A 19,412-nucleotide genomic window follows, 5' to 3' on the forward strand; every position below is an offset into this window, starting at 1 on the left:
CACCATTATCAGAATGACTGTTCTGCAGGAAACATTACACCACAGTGAAATCCTAAATTAAAACGTCTTATATGAAAGCCACTGTCATTTTTCATTGGAATTTCAGTAACTGTAGGAGGGCAAGAAATTTGTTTATGCAAAGCCCAAATAAAAAGGGGTTGTTTGAGGACCTTAAGACAATTACACACAACAGCACTATTCAAGGGAAAGGTAGACAAGTTATTCTAAAGAAATGATAGAACCAAAAAGCCTTGTTAATGCTGACTGTTACGAATTCAATTTGAAATAGACAGATATTCAACTCCTTCGAAATGAATGGGGTACTGTGAACATGTCGTAGTGACTAGTGATTATCACTATAATGATAGAGCTTTGATACTTAAAATACACATGTATTTGAACCCAGGTCTAAAGTGAATTCACAATATTACACAGAATCAATAATTTTACAAGCAATAAACATTCATTTCTTTCAGTGCAAGTTCATCTGGCTTCCTTACTCTTATCCTCTCAAAACATAGCAAGATTCTGATAAGACATTTACAGATGTATCCAATTGATACAGATGTAGTACATGCAAGTCAAAGATTCAATGATCTCAATCAATGTATCCTTAAAAATCACATTGTCGTATCATGTTCAGTGTTAAGGAAACATTTTCCTATAAGGATGATTGTTTTACAACAGTTAAAAGCAATAAATCATGTCTAAACATTTTCCATAGAGCAACCCTAAGTGCTGTATGCACCGGTCACCTCAGCCAATGAATGAAAACGCATTTTACCCACCACACAATTAAATCCACAAACTGTTAAGTCCATCACTACCACCATTTAAAATCCTTGCCTCAAGATTTTCATTCCTTTAGAGAAATTAAAATGCAAATACTTCACAGTGCATTACGTGTTTCTAAAAGTCTGTATTAAGTAGATTATTCAAATGTGGAAAGTTTCTCCTCACTGCCAACCATTCTCTTTCGAGTGAACTGCCTGATGGGATTGCTTGATTGACAAACCATATCGAAAATGTGTGTTATTATATTGGTGAACTTTTCTGATGCTAGAGACCTCTATTTTGTACAGCTCTTGCTATTAGTAATGATCATAGCCTTCATTGCCAAAACCATATTCATTCTGATCCAATAATTCCATCTCCTAGTGCCCACTTAGGGTTCAGTGATTATCTGTCAGGATGATTTGACAGTTCTGTCCAAGAAAAAGGGACATGAAACCAACACAGAAAAAGATTATCTAATTTAACAGGAAGAGTACTCAAACAGTTCCATGGAAACCTAGTAAAACCTGACCACGAGTCAGATTTCACACTATTCATAATTTCCAATGAGACATGACACTTACACATAAAAAGGCTCAAATGAACCATTTTTATATAAATATCAAATCATTTCTGGGTAACAATAAGGTACCTTACTATAATAGATTTCCATTAAAATTGGTAAAAATGACTTTTTAGGAAAAAACTCAAGTAAGAATTTTGGTAGGATTGTCTGGCAGTGGTCTGAGTGGGGAGGGGAAAACTGAATACCAGCTGTAATTGACAGAGGTTTGCAACTCTTTCTTATTGATCTATTGACCAATTTAACACATGCTGATGTCACTACGGAAAGCCAAAACCCCCACCCATGCAAACCTGCTGATTAGAAGGTCCTGTGTAGATTGTGTTTTCAACCAGCACTATCAGGAAATAACACTTTTCACAGTGTTAGTTTCATCAGCTGCTGTACAATATGACATAAAAACAGGGTAGAAATCCCATGACAGCACTGGGCCTTTAAGCAACTTCAAAATGTGCTCAAGAAGTTGTGCCAGAAACTCCATGAGACTACGGACAGGGTTGATGAATCAGGTAGTGTTCAATGTGGACAGACTTTACAAATGACATATCCTGGTCAAAGCCCCCTCATTTCAAGAGTATTTGTGGTGCAGCCAGAAACAAAACTATACGAGTGAAATATGAAATACATAGAAAAAGTAGAGACAAGAGTGCATTTTCTCAGCAAAAGAGGGACAAAAGCCAGAAAAACTTTTCATCAATGAGTTACCATTAACATTCAGGCATGACACACTGAAAATGTAATCAAAGGAATATTGTCAACGGTGATCCCAGACCATGAAAAATCCACACTTCAGAAGATTTAGTCAATTAGTTAGTTCTATGGATTATCCATTCCATTGAGATAGTCACCTGGAATGCCTTTCAATTAACAGATGTGCCTTCAGTTGTACAACCGACTAGGCATCCCCCTTTCCCTTGTTAAAAGTTCATTTGTGGAATTTCTTTCTTTCCTTAATGTGTTAGAGCCAATCAGTTGTGTTGTGACAAGGTAGGAGTGGTATACAGAAGATAGCCCTATTTGGAAAAAGACCAAGTCCATATTATGGCAAGAACAGCTCAAATAAGCAAAGAGAAATGACAGTCCATCATTACTTTAAGACATGAAGGTCAGTCAATCAAAAAAATTTAGGTCTTCACTATTATTCTACAATGTAAAAAAATAGTAAAAATACAGAAAAACCCTTGAATGGAGCGAAAAAAGGAGATTAACAGTAAACATAAGGGGGCAAGACTAAGTAAGAAACTAAGTGGGAGCGAGAACATTTTATTAACCACTTGCAGAAATTGTATGGATCCATTTGTTCCCATTACCTGAAAGAGAAGTTGTAGATGAAAGTGCCTTAGAAGAAGACTACAAACTCCTCCTTTGGTTGGGCTAATATGGCCAGTCCAATGTCTACAGTAGAACCACAGAAAAGATACAAGAATTGCCACTCTGCAGGAAACAGTCATTTAGTTATTTACAACCTCTTAGTAGTAGTGTTCACCTTCACTCCTGCCTTGTGTGCTTCAAATCCTATACAGAAAAGGTATTTTCTCCTGTAATGATAGATTTTTGTCCTCCATCTTTGATTTAGACTTCATTTAAAAACACCCACACCCCTCTTATCCCTCCGGAGCCCTTCCATTGGGTGGTAGAAGTGGGGGAGTGGCCTGGAAAGGTGGGAGAATGTCATTAGGCCAGTGAGATAGCGGGAAATGAGGGGCAGGAGGGAGAATGGCGTTTCAGCCAAGGGTATCATGTCTCTGGGAGCTGGCTGATGTCAGTCAAGTTGGTGTCGTTGAGGATGGCTCGGATACGGTCTAAAGAGTCAGCCTGTCTGATCCGCTCCAACTGGACCTGAGGGGGAAGAGTGAATTATTTATATTGAATTTATTAGATCTAGAAATACACATACAGCCATGTAGATGACGCACATCAGAGATACAGTAAAATAAGTCACTATCAAATAGTGTAATGAGCCCTGATGAGGTGCTATATATGGTTGCCATGGTAAGAGGTGTACTATAAGAGTTGGAGTAATGTTGCCATAGTAACACCACTATCATGCAGACTCACCTATCATGTGTAAGGTCAGACCATAGAAATAGAATGAATTCACTATTTCTATGGGTCAGACAAGGTACAGATCCATTTGTCAAAGAGAAAGGTATGGCTAAGATCTACATCACAAATGTTGATTGAATACTATTATGCATTTTACAAGCAAGTAAGTGTTCCTCCAATTCTAGGGGAAGGCATGCATTGCCTACCAATAGACAAAGAGGCACGGTCGTACATAACCTAGGACACATATTTTGGAGGCGCATTTTCTGCCCTATTGACTGGAATATGTCTATGAATGTTAAACACCAAGCTGAAGAGTAACCACCGTTTGTGATCTCAGAGAGCCTAGTGATCATGGTAACCCAGCAGCAGTACTGTCCATACCTGGAGTGTCTGGGAGAGCTTGACAAAGTCCCTCTGCACCTGCTCACTAACATCCAGCTCCGTCTGCAACCGCAGGGCTTTGTCCTTCTCATCCAACACCTGAGCCTCCAGGGCCGTCTGCCACCACACACAGACACAGCACACTGAGTATCACTACTCCCAATCGATGCTGAGACTTATCACAGATAGTTGAGAAAGGAACAGCAGCAGTGGCCAGTTGTAACATACAGGCCAGTGGAGTCTGCTGTGGGGAGGATGACTCATAATTGCTGGAACAGAGCCAATGGAATGGCATCAAACACACGGAAACGTGTTTGTGTATTTGATACGATTCCAATAATTCCGCTCCAGCCATTACCACAAACCCGTCCTCCCCAATTAAGGTGCCACCAACCTCCTGTGATACAGGCTGTCTGGTATGTCTGAGCAGTGAATGACCTCTGACCTTGGTTGTGGTGAGCTCTCTGAGCTGCTCCTCCAGACTGCTCTTCAGACCCTGGACACTCGCTAATGTCTTCCTCTTTTCTGCCAGGCTGCTCTCCAGCTGGGAAATGAGCACATCAGTCATTATCAACTACTGGCACAAACAGTCTACTACCAAACTCAAAGTCCTGATTTCACAGTCTGGGGAGGCTGTTTGATGTTGTTGGGACGATGTGTTGATAATGAAGGGGGCTGTGCCTCACTGGTAGGTTCTCCTCTGTGTCTTTCTCACTCAAACACCCACACACGGCGTGTCACCTCCTTCCATTACAACTGCTTGATTTTCAAATCAAAACGAGAGGTCTCAATCCCCCATGGGAAAACAACGATCAATGTGTCAGCTCTTGATAAGAGCAGAATATGGAATTATAACAGCCTCCTGTCCAGACCAGAGGGACACAGCTCCTCTCGCTGTTTCACGTGATCTGTGTGTCAGCTAGGCTACAGACAGACTACGATGCAGAGCAAAACAATTAGGTTAAGCCAATGGTCTCCAACCCTGGTCCTGGTAGAGAGTTAGGTGCACAGGCCTTTGTTCCAGCTCAGTACTTAAACACCCAATTCAAGTAATTAACTAAACATCAAGACCTTGGTTAATTCAGGTGTGCATGTGCGAGGCTTGAGCAAAAGCCTGCACCCCCTGTAGCTCTCCGGAACAATGGTTGGTGAAAACTGATAACCTCATTAATTTACAACGGCTTTCACATAACACATTGGTGATGGTAAATAAATCATTCACACCTACATTTGTACATATTGTTCCATACATTTCAAACAGCAACTACTAATCTAACAAGCCAGTGGTTTTAAGCCTTAGCTGGGATTACATTATTGAAGGCAGCCACTCAAGACAATCTGACTTCACATTCAGAGGAGTGACTCATGCAGTCTCCCTACAGTTCATGTACCTGTTCTTTCTCGGCTTTCACTCGCTCCAGCTCAGTTTTCAGACTGGATAATGACGCTGGGGAAAAGAAAAAACAGATACTTAAAGTGTCATTATAATGGTAATCAGAACATCAACCCCAGACATGCGTTCTAGAATTCTAATGCAGGTCCTGGAAAATGAGTTGTCAAATCATGAATAATGCATTAGAGCTGTGAGGCTAGTCTTAAAGGGGGTGAATCTCCTCTGCCAAGGAGAGTGGTGTGTGTAGTGTGTGAGTTACTAAGCAAGAAAACAAAATACATGGTTAGTCATAACCATGCTAACTTAGAAGATTGAAGTGAATGGCTATGACTGGACTATGCTAGGATATAACAGGTGCTATGTCATGTCCACAATCCTCTCATTCCAATACCAATCTGGCATGCCACATTTTCAAAAACATTACTGCAGTGAGTGAGTTTCAGTGTCATACGGTCATTAATCCAACATGTACAGCATTAACACACAAACAGCCTGAAGAAGGTTCGTCAGACAGTGTGTTTCGTACCTTCCAAGATGTCTAAACAACAGTCACCAACCGAGAAAAAAGGAAAGGAGAAAAATACGTTTGTGAAGATACAAAGGAGGAGGGGGGGGGGGATCTTCAGAAAACGAGGGTCTTTGATGAAATTCAAAGGAAAAGACAGGCAATTTCATGGTGGAGAAGCCGAGTTCAGTTGCGCTGATGGGTTCAGTATGTGACCGTGAAGCTGAACACTTGCTCAGCACGTTTTATACCTTAACTCTACTGTAATTTGTAGTGCTGAAACTACTGTAAGCCATACAAGTTTGAACTGACGGCTAAGCATCATATTTAGCATCTCTGGCTCTTATTAAATGCAACTCAAGATTCTTTATTGCTCATATTCACTCTACACCAGCAGTTCCTCAACAGGTGTCCAGATAGCTCAACTCAGAGCCATAGATAAACATCTACACCTGCCCAGGACATACAGATGAAATGTAAACTTTCGGTAAATCTGGCACATTAATCAATAGATATCTTGATTAATGAGCATGAGGATTATAGCACAACAAAGTGAGTGTCTCACACAGTGGGTGTGAGACACTGTAGCTTGCAGGGCTCTCCAGGTCTCGTACCCACTGTGAAATTTAGTGGAGGATCGGTGATGATCTGGGGGTGCTTCAGCAAGGCTGGAATCGGGCAGATTTCTATTTGTGAAGGACGCATGAATCAAGCCACGTACAAGGTTGTCCTGAAAGAAAACCTGCTTCCTTCTGCTCTAACAATGTTCCCCAACTCTGAGGATTGGTTTTTCCAGCAGGACAATGCTCCATGCCACACAGCCAGGTCAATCAAGGTGTGGATGGAGGACCACCAGATCAAGACCCTGTCATGGCCAGCCCAATCTCCAGACCTGAACTCCATTGAAAACCTCTGGAATGTGATCAAGAGGAAGATGGATGGTCATAAGCCATCAAATAAAGCCAGCTGCATGATTCTTTGTGCCAGGGGTGGCATAAAGTCATCCAACATCAACGTGAAAGACTGGGTGGAGATCGTGCCAAGATGCATGAAAACTGATTGGAATAACCCTGATTTTTGCCAAATATTGATTTCTGAACTAAGTTAAAACATTAGTATTGTTTAAAAATGAATATGAACTTTATTTTCTTTGCATTATTCGAGGTCTGACAACACTGCATCTTCGTTATTTTGACCAGTTGTCATTTTCTGCAAATAAATACTCTAAATGACAATATTTTTTATTTGGGAGAAATGTCAGTCGTTTATAGAATAAAACTATAATTTCAAATTTTACCCTAACACATACCTATAAATAGTAAAACCAGAAAAACTGATAATTTTGCAGTGGTCTCTTAATCTTTCCCAGAGCTGTATGTCAAATATACGTCAATGGTTCTTCTCCCATCTATCCTTATGTGTCAAGCCTAAGGAATGGGAAGGTGAGCCTCACCTATCTCCTCCTTGCAGCCATCTATCTCCAGCTGTAGAGTGTCCTCCAGGTTCTCTTTGAGGCACTGCTCTGCCTGCAGCTGCTCCTTCAGGAACAGGATCTCTGCCTTCAGCTTCTCTTCCAGGTGGTCTGCAGCCGTGCGCACCACAACTATGTCCTCCCGCAACTGCAGCACCAGGGCTTGTAGTTCCTAGAGGGGAGCAGAAATAGTTGCACGTACCAATTTAAGTGAGTCACAATGGGTATATGAATGGTGAAAGAAGTACCTGATGGACATGTAAATAGCTCGATGGTGTGAACCAGACGGCCATCTGCTTCTGGGGACCGTGCACGTGGAGATGTGTATGGTGACTTACTCATACATTTCAGACCCAGTTGTTCCATCCCTTTCATACTTGTTACTATCAGTTCTTCCAAGATTTCTTTGTTTTCTTCATTTACTCCAACATATTCCTAGTTCAATCCCTCATTTAAAATAGTTTTTTGAATTGAATAGTGAGATATCTGACTTTATATGGAAGGAAAAGACGCCAATAACCATTAAGGTGGTTACGAGAGTTTAGCTACTGCATTTTCATCAAGTTTTGGATTCACTCTAAAGACTTGTTCATGTTAAAGCAGTCAACAAGTACACTATAGAATCCTTAACACCCTGAAGGGCCCTAGTATGTTCTCCCTGCCAGTTCATTAACCAGTCAGTGAAATAGTACCTGGTCAGTCAGGGTGATGGTTTCAGTCCTGAACGACAGATTCTGTGCAGGTCTGCTAACATTACTAGATCTTTACAATTACAGGTGTTTAGTTTTTTACAACATTAATATGACATAACACTCATTTGTGCAGAATCTATGTATTTGGAACACAAAGTCTTAGAACATGACTTGACTAAATCTAGGAATAAAATACATACCACCTTATCCCCCTTGGATATAAATGTGGAATATTACTGATGTTTTCATCTTTGTCAATGCCATGTAAGCACGGGGGAAAAAATGAAGAGCCTGGATGGTCCTTGCAATGAACTGTTGTTTATTATTCAGATGTCAAGAGACATTCTTCTGTAAATCTGAATTAGTGTGAAAAAAAAGAAGAAAGCTCTCCTTTAGACTATTGAGATGCGCCTGAGAGCAATTCTCAAAATGGTGGCTGTGAATGATTGTCTCGTACTTGCACCATGGTGGGTAGTTTGAAGTCCTCCTGCTGCTGGAGAGATAAGTGGAGTCGGTGTTTGCCTGTTAGGCCGTCGTTGTCCCTCTGCAGTCTGCTCAGTTCCTCCGCAACCTGCTCCCTGGACTGCATCAGCACAGCCTGATTATGGCAAAAACAGCACTCCGTCAAATCATGTGGCATCATCCTGTTTCCTCCTGGTGATTCAATGTACTGTAAAATGGAACTGCCGGACACAGACTGCAGGACACAGAGACTACAAGTGTGATTAGAGGTCAAACGTCTACTATCAGGCAGAACATTCCATCACATTTCCACTAGCTCGCTCTTCAGCAAGATAAACATCCTTCTTACTTACAGCAAGAAGCTGGTTGCATCACTAAATTAAAAAAAAGGCACACGCAGCGATGGAATGTTCAAATGCTTTTGCTGCTAACTTTATTTACACAGGCCTTCTGGCATAGACAGACACTATTGAGGCACCGGAGGCCCAAACAGAGGCTGTATTGAGAGGCTGTAGCAGATAACTGCTGCTCACCATCTGTTCCTGTGTGTTCCTCTTGGCCTGACTGAAGGCCTCTTGTAGTGTTTTAAGCAGTGACTCGGACTCCTGGACTCTCTGCATGAGAGCAGCGACCTGGGACAAAGCAAGAAATCCAAATGCTCCAGAGGATAACTGAACATACAATCTACAGAAAAAGAATGACGTATCCTGATTTATCCACATTCCAACCGTGAGCATTGTACAGTCGTGGCCAAAAGTTGAGAATGACACAAATATTCATTTTCAAAGTCTGCTGCCTCAGTTTGTATGATGGCAATTTGCATATACTCCAGAATGTTATGAAGAGTGGTCAGATGAATTGCAAAGTCCCTCTTTGCCATGCAAATTAACTGAATCCTAAAAAACACATTTCCACTGCATTTCAGCCCTGCCACAAAAGGACCAGCTGACATGTCAGTGATTCTCTCAACACAGGTGTGAGTGTTGACGAGGACAAGGCTGGAGATCACTCTGTCATGCTGATTGAGTTCGAATAACAGACTGGAAGCTTCAAAAGGAGGGTGGTGCTTGGAATCATTGTTCTTCCTCTGTCAACAATGGTTACATGCAAGGAAACATGTGCCATCATTGCTTTGCATAAAAAGGGCTTCACAGTGATAAAGGAATTGATATGTTTAACAGCCAGTGAAATTTCAGTGCGCCAAATTCAAAACAACAAAAATCTCATAATTCAAATTCCTCAAACATACAAGTACTATACACCATTTTAAAGCTTAACTTCTTGTTAATCCAGCCACAGTGTCTGATTTCAAAAAGGCTTTACGGCGAAAGCATACCATATGATTATGTTAGGTCAGCGCCTAGTCACAAAAAAAACATACAGCCATTTTCCAGCCAAAGAGAGGAGTTACAAAAAGCAGAAATAGAGAAAATTAATCACTAACCTTTGATGATCTTCATCAGATGGCACTCATAGGACTTCATGTTACACATTACATGTATGTTTTGTTCGATAAAGTTCATATTTATATCCAAAAATCTCAGTTTACATTGGCGCGTTATGTTCAGTAATGTTTGCCTCTAAAACATCTGGTGATTTTGCAGGGAGCCACATCAATTTACAGAAATACTCAAACTTTCATATAAGATACAAGTGTTTTACATAGAATTAAAGATACACTTCTCCTTAATGCAACCGCTTTGTCAGATTTCAAAAAAGCTTTACGGCAAAAGCACACCATGCGATAATCTGAGTACAGCGCTCAGACACCAAAACAAGCCATACAGATACCCGCCATGTTGTGTCAACAAAAGTCAGAAATAGCATTATAAATATTCACTTACCTTTGATGATCTTCATCGGAATGCACTCCCAAGAGTCCCAGTTCCACAATAAATTTTCATTTTGTTTCGATAAAGTCCATATTCATGTCCAAATACCTCCTTTTTGTTTGCGCGTTCAGTTCACTATTCCAAATGCAGAAGGCGCATGCACTAAGTCCAGACGAAAAGTAAAAGTTGCATTACAGTTTGTAGAAACATGTCAAATGATGTATAGAATCAATCTTTAGGATGTTTTTTTATCATAAATCTTCAATAATATTCCAACAGGACAATTCCTTTGTCTTCAGAAATGAAAGACACCTGGTTCAAATAGCTCTTATTCTCTCCCCATTCACAGTAGAAGCCTTAAACAACGTTCTAAAGACTGTTGACATCTAGTGGAAGCCTTAGGAAGTGCAATATGACCCCACAGACACTGTATATTGGATAGGCAATCACTTGAAAAACTACAAAACTCAGATTTCCCACTTCCTGTTTGGATTTCTCTCAGGTTTTTGCCTGTCATATGAGTTCTGTTATACTCACAGACATCATTCAAACAGTTTTAGAAAATTCAGTGTTTTCTATCCAAATCTACTAATCATATGCATATCCTAGCTTCTGGCCCTGAGTAGCAGGCAGTTTACTCTGGGCACCTTATTCATCCAAGCTACTCAATACTGCCCCCAGATCACAAAAAAGTTAAATTAATGACTAAAGGATTCCACCCTAAAATCATATAATTGTATGTAATGTGTTAGTCATAATTCCATAATGTGTGTGACTAGACCATTGTGTTACTATTTCGCAATATGAGCTGGGTAGAGTTGAGACGTTCAAGGCCAACTGAACTGTCGACTTGTGATAACTCAAACCAAATAACAGGAAAGAGGCCTCCCCAACTTAGGTAAGGGGGAGTAACTTGTTAGGAATGGCTAGGCTTGTAGAAGATAATGAGAAATTATGTGTTAGTATCGTGGAAAAATACAGCCCACCTAAAGGGAGGTGGAGTTTCTACTGGTGTGTGTGTGTGTGTGTGTGTGTGTGTGTGTGTGTGTGTGAAAGTTATAAAATGACTGTTCTCATTTTTGACTTGAGAGTACTCTCTGAATAAAGAACTAACCTTTTGCAGAATTCTGAGACTTTGTCTAATTATTCTATTAACCAGGGTCTTACAAACCTCTGGGAATTGGTCAAAGTTATAAATGATTGTTTAGTTATCATCATTGGGATTGAAAATTCTCGTGACACACAGGCAAGGATATTGCTGCCAGTAAGATTGCACCCGAGAAAGTCCAGCAAGCGCCAGGACCGTCTCCTAAAGTTGATTCAGCTGCGGGATCGGGGTACCACCAGTACAGAGCTTGCTCAGGAATGGCAGCAGGCAGGTGTGAGTGCATCTGCACGCACAGTGAGGGGAATACTTTTGGAGGGTGGCCTGGTGTCAAGAAGGGCAGCAAAGAAGCCACTTCTCTCCAGGAAAAACATCAGGGACAGACTGATATTCTGCAAAAGGTACAGGGATTGGACTGCTGAGGACTGGGGTAAAGTCCTTTTCTCTGATGAATCCCCTTTGATTGTTTGGGGTATCCGGAAAAAAGCTTGTCCGGAGAAGACAAGGTGCGTGCTACCATCGGTCCTGTGTCATGCCAACAGTAAAGCATCCTGAGATCATTCATGTGTGGGGTTGCTTCTCAGCCAAGGGAGTGGGTTCACTCACAATTTTGCCTACGAACACAGCCATGAATAAAGAATGGTACCAACATCCTCCGAGAGCAATTTCTCCCAACCATCCAGGAACAGTTTGGTGACGAACAATGCCTTTTCCAGCATGATGGAGCACCTTGCCATAAGGCAAAAGTGATAACTAAGTGGCTCGGGGAACAAAACATCAATATTTTGGTCCATGGCCAGGAAACTCCCCAGACCTTAATCCCATTGAGAACTTGTGGCCAATCCTCAAGAGGCGGGTGGACAAACAAAAACCCACAAATTCTGACAAACTCTAAGCATTGATTATGCAAGAATGGGCTGCCATCAGTCAGGATGTGGCCCAGAAGATAATTGACAGCATGCTAGGGCGGATTGCAGAGGTCTTCAAAAAGAAGGGTCAACACTGCAAATATTGACTCTTTGCATCAACTTCATGTAATTGTCAATAAAAGCCTTTGACACTTATGAAATGCTTGTAATTATACTTCAGTATTCCATAGTAACATCTGACAAAAATATCTAAAGACACTGAAGCAGCAAACTTTGTGGAAATTAATATTTGTGCCATTCTCAAAACTTTTGGCCACGGCTGTACATTCTTTGAAGATTAGAAATAACTCCTCAAACAACAAAAGAGCTAAGCATAAAGATTACCTGACGCTTCACTATCCTTAACACTTTTTGGACTCTGAAGTGTGTTAATGTGTGTAAGGAGGACAGACCTTTGCAGTGGTTTCCTCGTTGCCCTGTTTCATAGAGTCCTCCAACTCCTGTTTTTCACTCATGGTTCTCTCCAGCTGGTCGTTGGCCTGCCGCAGCATCACCTGGAGCTTCTTTACCTGAGAGACCAAAGAGACAGAGACAAATGAATGAGAAAGATTGGCACCAGCTAACTTGCACTTTTTCTTTCCCCCCATTAATTTAGGATTCTTGTGGTCAGATTTCTTCTAATGCATGTAGCTTTGTGGGAGCCACACATATGACATGGAATATAGAAAGACTAAATATCACTAAAGATGACTTTGAATGAACATTCCCTTTAAGTATCCTTGACATTGGTGTATACATCACAGAAAGTTAAACTGTAATAGAGTGTCACAGGGAATGAGAGAGAGGGCGTTACCTGATCGCGTGTCTCTGCCTCCTGGCCCTGGATGACCTGCAGCTGTTTTTCGTAGTTAGAGCACATGTCACACCGCCGTCCCAACTTCCTCCCTGCGTTCTTCACCTAGTGAGAGACAGCCAAGAATGAAGTTAGGAGGAATACCACATGGTAAATACAAAATATTTATATAGAAACCCCAGGCTGTCCATGTGTGCAGACTCAACTGTACACAATTCATAGCAGTGTAAAGAATGTTTACTTTATTCTACTGTACCATTTCAACACCTAGGCTACATTGTATTTTCCTAATAGTAACAAATACAGTACTAAATTATACTTATTGGTGCTTTTGAACCAAAGTGGTTAAGGGATTACAAGCCAACAACAGTTACCAGGCAAACAACGTATAGCGGACAATATTGTACTGCAAAACAAAGCCCAACCAAAACATCAAACAATTTAAATGAACCAAAACACTGTATGAAACTGTCTGACCTCTTGCTGTAGCAGGTTCCACTCCTGGTCACTGACCAGGCGGTAGCCTGACGGGGTCAGGAAGGTGGTGTCGTGGGCGTGCGAGATGCTGGACATCAGCGAGGCCGTCTCCTCCTGCTCCGGCGTCATGGCCTTTATAGCCTTCTCCTGGTCCTGGATCATAAATCATTATTTAAAACTGCATTTAAAAAGATCAATCGTTTTACAGACACAATACATGAAAGTTTAATAAAAGGTTGATTTAAGACCTTGGTGAGCAGGAAGGGGCCGGCCGTCAGCTGGATGGAGCTGACCAATAGCGTGTCCCCAAAGCCCGCCAGGCCCTCAGGGACCCCGCAGTCCGCCCCCACCAGGGGTCCGAAGTCGGACTCGTCTAGGTGGCTGGCCGACTTGGCCTTATGGTTGTAGCTCCCCAGGCCCTGGAGACCAGGAGAGGAACCCAGGCTGTCTGTGGACTGGACCCTCCGAAGGCCGTCTTTGTAGATGTCCATAGGGCCCCCTGCAACCAGGTCAGAGTCTAAGGAGTGCATGGAGCCGTGGGCGCTGTGGGGCTGGAGGAGAGAAGAGGGAGGGAGGGAGAGAATGGTTGTAATGATCAGAAGTAGATGAGTAGCACTTCAGGCTGCGTTCACAGTCAGCCCATTCAGATATTTTGCCAATTATTTACATATCCGATTCCCATCGGATCTTTTCCCTAATGTGTAAAAAGCAAAAAAAAACACATTGAATTTTATCTTTTGACTTCCCATTTATACCACCTCCACATGTGGATCTGAATCCTGATACAAACCAAAGCCTCCATATGCGACCTGCGATATATATTTTTCACGTCCCGATGTTACCATGACAACCAGTGACAGGAAATTGGCATTGCATCAGTGTGAATGTGCAAATCTAATATTGGTCACATGTAAAACAGTGTGAGTCAGAAAAAATACAATTTGATATAGAAAGAAAATCAGATTTGGGTTCTTAGGGTGGCTGTAGAAACACAGCCTCAGAGACTCAGAATGACAGAGAGCGAAAGAAAAACGGTGGGGATGTGCTTTGGTTGTGAGTGCGATGTCAAAACTGGAAATGAGAGGTACATTGTCAGAGAATAGTGCTTTGAACAAAATTACATGCTTTAGACCAATTTCTGGAATACTTATGTTAGTGTCATTAAAGAAATTCTCCAAGACATTTAAGGAGATGGCATTTCAGACCACAATTGACCATGCGGATTAGGTGGAGAGGTTACCTTATACCTTCAACAAGACCCAAAGTCACTGTAAAGAAGTGGAGTTACAATGTCCAGATTTTATGGCTACTTCATATTCAATATGAACTGAAGAGATAATGTTTTAAAGAGAAAGGATCACGTGTACCTGAGGCATGTGCTCTCTGTAAGGTGTTGGTGACATCATATCCATACCTCTTCAATACTGAGCCCAAGGAATGAGTCTTCTAAAGGTTCGGTTTCTGTCCTGTCTTCCTCGTTCTGCTCCTTGGCCTGGCTGATCCTTTCCTTCTCATCCTCCTCCTGGGGGAAACAAACACAATGTCAATAAATGGATTACACTTTGACAGGGTATTTACACCTTTTTAACTGACTGGCATTCCCATAAGAGCACATGCACACACAATATCATGTCAAATTGTCTGCCATTACACTGTCAGCATTTACTCTATTCCTCATATATTGTCTGATTCAATCTTGCACGGCCAGACACACCCCAGGCCACTAACCCCCCCCCACACCCCTTCTGACTCCAGGTGTGCGTACCTGGTCCCTCTTCTTGATCTCCTCCACCTGCCGGAGCTGCTCAGAAGAGAGCACGTTCTCGATCCTCTGCATGTCCCTCATCAGCAGCCTCTGGGACTCCAGGAACTGGTCGTTGGCCCGCTGCCAAGTGTGCTTCAGCTGGTTGTGCTGCTGCCGCTCCAGCTCCAAGAGGTGACACACTGACCATGGAAGAAAAAACATGACACACATATAGCGAGAGATAGAGATAGCGAAAAAGAGGGACAATACTGTGCTGTACTTCTGTATTGAAATGTCTTACATCTCTTATCCTTATGTTTGACAGTATAAGAATATTTGAAAGATAAATACACAACGCAGAGACAGAGGACAAGAGGTCAACAGAGTACGAGAGACAGAGGACTAAAAGTCAATAGAGTACTAACGATTAATGGAAATACTGTTTTTTCTGTAATAGGGGATTAATGGGAGGAATTTGTCTATACAGTGAGCCTGAAATATGATACTTGTTATTTGGCCATTGGCCCAGTTTTATTGCAAGGAATTCTAATTGGTCAACCACAGGCTAGGTCTGGGTTATAAAACTACATGCTGTCCTTTTGTTCTGTGGGGAGAATCACTGGAGAGCATCCCTGAGGACAGGGGAGAATGACCATTACTTCCAAACATGATTTGTCATATTTGAATAAACCTATTTTCCTCCCCCTGCTTTGCTTTGGGGTCTATGTTATTAAAGAATAACATCAACTGCTAACAGCTTGCTTAAAAATAAATCTTTACGAGTGTGTCACCTTCGTGGAGCTCTTTTCGTAGTTTCTCTGCGTCCTCCTGAAGGACTGACTTCTGAGTGTTGAGCACCGCCACGTACATCTCCAGGTCTGTGCGGCAGGATTTCTCTGCTTCCAGGACATGATTGAGCTCCTTCACCTACAGAATGAAAACAAGTCATTTATCAGTAACTCAAATGACATATTTAAACTGAAAGCCATTTATAGGAAGTATTTCTTCCACTATATCACTTCAGACAGTTTTGCCTAGATTATTTGTCTATAAATGTCATAAATAATGATCCTAAATTCATGTTCCTCTGTAAATGGTCTAGAATAGGGGTCAGCAAAAGGCAGCCTGTGTGCCAAAACCAGCCCGCAAGGGATATTTTATTTTAGGGCAAAAATAAATAATAATAAGTCACCAGGAATTCAGCAAAAAATGTGTTTAATTTAGGAAATCTGTTCCCAAGAGACGCATGTGATCGTGTCTCATTGTAATTCAAAGTATGAAATTGTCATTTTCAAATAGGCTTAGTTGTGGTCAATTTGCAGTGTATAAATTATGATTAGGTTCCGGCCCCCTGACCATCCACTCCATCAAATTGACCCGCAGCTGAATCTAGCCTACCCCAGTCTAGATATAACCCATACTATAATTGACATATTGGATGGATAAGATTGTTTTGTTAATAAAATAAGCATGGAGATCTTGTCTGTGTTGTAAAAGTCTTTGTTTTCCTTTCCATATTCTTTTGACTAACCTTCGAGGCCTCCAGCTCCTTCACCCTGTCCTCTGCCACAGTCAGTTTGACTTTCAGAGCTGCTATCTCCTGCTCCATAGGCATTACCACTGACCGTAGCTTCTCTGCATCTTCCTGGGCCTGGGGGAAAACACATTCAAATCGAGTCACATTCCAATTCTCTTCAAGGCTTCTCTATGGAGATTTTTTTTGTTAATTAAATTGATTTGCAATGGAATTGACCCCAACACTGATGAAAGGATTAATGTACTTTGATGACCCCCCGGTGTGAAACCAGCCAACCTTCTTCATGTCGTTCTCCAGGTTCTCCTCCTCCTGGCCGCCCTCAGAGAGGCGGTGTCTCAGCTCGCCCATCTCCCTCTCCACCACCTCCCTGTACTGGTTCCATTGGGCACGCTCCTGCTCAAGGCGCTGGTGGAACTGCACCTCATACTCACGCACTGTGTCTGAGAGGGGAGGGGAGATAACAACACAATACTAGTCAATGTGCTCATAACTGATCCTCAGTGTAAAGAGTAGCAGTGGATTTTCAAATCAGGCTCATCACTGAATACCTATTCAACTCAATTTAACCTCTCTTGGGTAGGGGGCAGTATTTTCACGGCCGGATGAAAAACGTACCCAAATTAAACGGCCTACTACTCGGTACCAGAAACTAGAATATGCATATTATTAGTAGATTTGGATAGAAAACACTGAAGTTTCTAAAACTGTTTGAATGATGTCTGTGAGTATAACAGAACTCATATGGCTGGCAAAAACCTGAGAAAAATCCAACCAGGAAGTGGGAAATCTGATGCTTGTAGTCTTTTCAAGTCATTGCCTATCTAACACAGTGACTTAGGGTTCATTTTGCACTTCCTAAGGCTTCCACTAGATGTCAACAATCTTTAGAACGTAGTTACAGGCTTTTGCAGTGAACAGAGAGCGTACAAGAAGGCCAAGAAGTTGGTGACTCAGTAAATGATATGAGTTTTGTGGCGCGCGTTCACATGAGGTAGCTGTGTTCCATAACGTTTTTCAAGACATTGGAATCGTCCGGTTGGAATATAATTTAAGTTTTATGTTAAAAAGGCCCTAAAGATTGATGCTATACAACGTTTGACATGTTTGAACGAAGGTAAATATAACTTTTTTTCGACTTTTCGTCGTGAAATTCTGGGCGCGCTTCCTACATTTGGAGTAGCTTACTGAACGCGCAAACAACAAGGAGGTATTTGGACATAAATTATGGACTTTATCGAACAAAACAACATTTATTGTGGACCTGGGATTCCTGGAAGTGCCTTCTGATGAAGATCAAAGGTAAGTGAATATTTATAATGCTATTTATGATTTTAGATGACTCCAAAATGGCGTGTATCTGTATTGCCTGGTGTATGTTTCTGAGTGTAGTACTCAGATTATTGCAAAGTGTGCTTTCCCAGTGAAGCTTTTTTGAAATCTGTCACAGCGGTTGCATAAAGGAGATGGTTATCTATAATTCTTTGAATAACAGTTTAATATTTTATCAAAGTTTATGATGAGTATTTTTGTAAATTGTTGTGCTGATTCACCGGTAGTATTGGAGGCAAAATATTTTCTTAACATCACGCGCCAATGTAAAATGCTGTTTTTGGATATAAATATGAACTTTATCGAACAAAACATACATGTATTGTCTAACATTGAGTCCTAGGAGTGTCATCTGATGAAGATCATCAAAGGTTAGTGAATATTTTAGCTGAATTTCTGGTTTGTGTGACCCCTCTCCTGCTTGGAAAATGGCTGTGTGGTTTTTCTTGTGTTGTCCCTGTCCTAACATAATCTAACTTTATGCTTTCGCCGTAAAGCCTTTTTGAAATCGGACAATGTGGTTACATTAAGGAGAAGTGTATCTTTAAAATGGTGTAAAATAGTTGTATGTTTGAGAACTTTGAATTATGACATTTTGTTGTTTTGAATTTGGCGCTCTGATTTTTCACTGGCTGTTGAATAGTGTGAACCGTGGGTGGGACGGTAGCGTCCCACCTGCCCAATAGAGGTTAACAAACTTTATTTGACCCCCAGGGATCAAATACACTGCTGACATAATTCTTTATTCTATGTTCATTTCTGCGTGTCAAGCTAAGATGCTACATCATCCAGGCTGTAACAGAAGCATGGCAATGACATGGGATCAAAATGACTGCCTTACATGCAGGCCTAGTCTAGAGGAAATGTTACATGGGTTATTTACAGCTACTGGAAACCTTCCAACAGAGTCACTAACTAAATACTGAATGGCAAAAGTAGGGACAAAGGAGGCAATGTAGAGTAAGCCTAGCTACAGTACCTTTCATGATGGCCTGTAGGGAGGCCACCTCCTCCTGCCACTGTCCCTTGACCTGGTCAATGGCCTCCTGCTTGGTGCTCTCTGACACAGTGGCCACCGCCTTGATGTTCTCCATGTCAGCTTGGGCCTGTTCCAGCTGGGCCTGTACACGACTCAGCTCCGACTGGGCCCCCTCCAGAGACGCTGCCTGGCACTTCAGTTCCTCTGGGAGGAAAGAGAGGAAGTACAGGAAAATAATCTGGTGAGGAAAATACAGGAGGTAACCCATGATAAGGTTGGATATGTTCCAAGAGACCAGGGTCCATATTCATGAAGCTAACTACACAAGTTGACCATTAGCAACATGGCATAATGCGGACAGCAGATTGAACAGTCAC

The 19,412-nt window shown here is 41.7% G+C and overlaps 1 protein-coding gene across 1 annotated transcript in view; it reads right to left on the minus strand.

Annotated features, from left to right (window-relative positions):
- Positions 1–2,600: 2,600 nt before the first annotated feature.
- The window catches only part of LOC115154241 (rab GTPase-binding effector protein 1), a 29,854-nt gene continuing 13,042 nt past the window's right edge, over positions 2,601–19,412 (minus strand). Inside the window, exons 3-19 of the mRNA XM_029700261.1 lie at positions 19,036–19,239; positions 17,004–17,167; positions 16,722–16,841; positions 15,982–16,117; positions 15,212–15,390; positions 14,861–14,968; positions 13,695–13,997; positions 13,447–13,599; positions 12,970–13,074; positions 12,569–12,685; positions 8,844–8,942; positions 8,306–8,446; positions 7,139–7,328; positions 5,179–5,234; positions 4,233–4,331; positions 3,788–3,904; positions 2,601–3,196 (exon numbers count right to left, since the gene is read on the minus strand). Coding sequence (XP_029556121.1) covers positions 3,095–3,196; positions 3,788–3,904; positions 4,233–4,331; positions 5,179–5,234; positions 7,139–7,328; positions 8,306–8,446; positions 8,844–8,942; positions 12,569–12,685; positions 12,970–13,074; positions 13,447–13,599; positions 13,695–13,997; positions 14,861–14,968; positions 15,212–15,390; positions 15,982–16,117; positions 16,722–16,841; positions 17,004–17,167; positions 19,036–19,239 — 2,393 coding nt within the window. The 3' untranslated portion in view covers positions 2,601–3,094. The remainder of the gene's footprint in view (positions 3,197–3,787; positions 3,905–4,232; positions 4,332–5,178; positions 5,235–7,138; positions 7,329–8,305; positions 8,447–8,843; positions 8,943–12,568; positions 12,686–12,969; positions 13,075–13,446; positions 13,600–13,694; positions 13,998–14,860; positions 14,969–15,211; positions 15,391–15,981; positions 16,118–16,721; positions 16,842–17,003; positions 17,168–19,035; positions 19,240–19,412) is intronic.

Source organism: Salmo trutta, chromosome 19 (genome assembly GCF_901001165.1).
Source record: "Salmo trutta chromosome 19, fSalTru1.1, whole genome shotgun sequence".
NCBI classification, from domain to species: Eukaryota; Metazoa; Chordata; class Actinopteri; order Salmoniformes; family Salmonidae; genus Salmo; species Salmo trutta.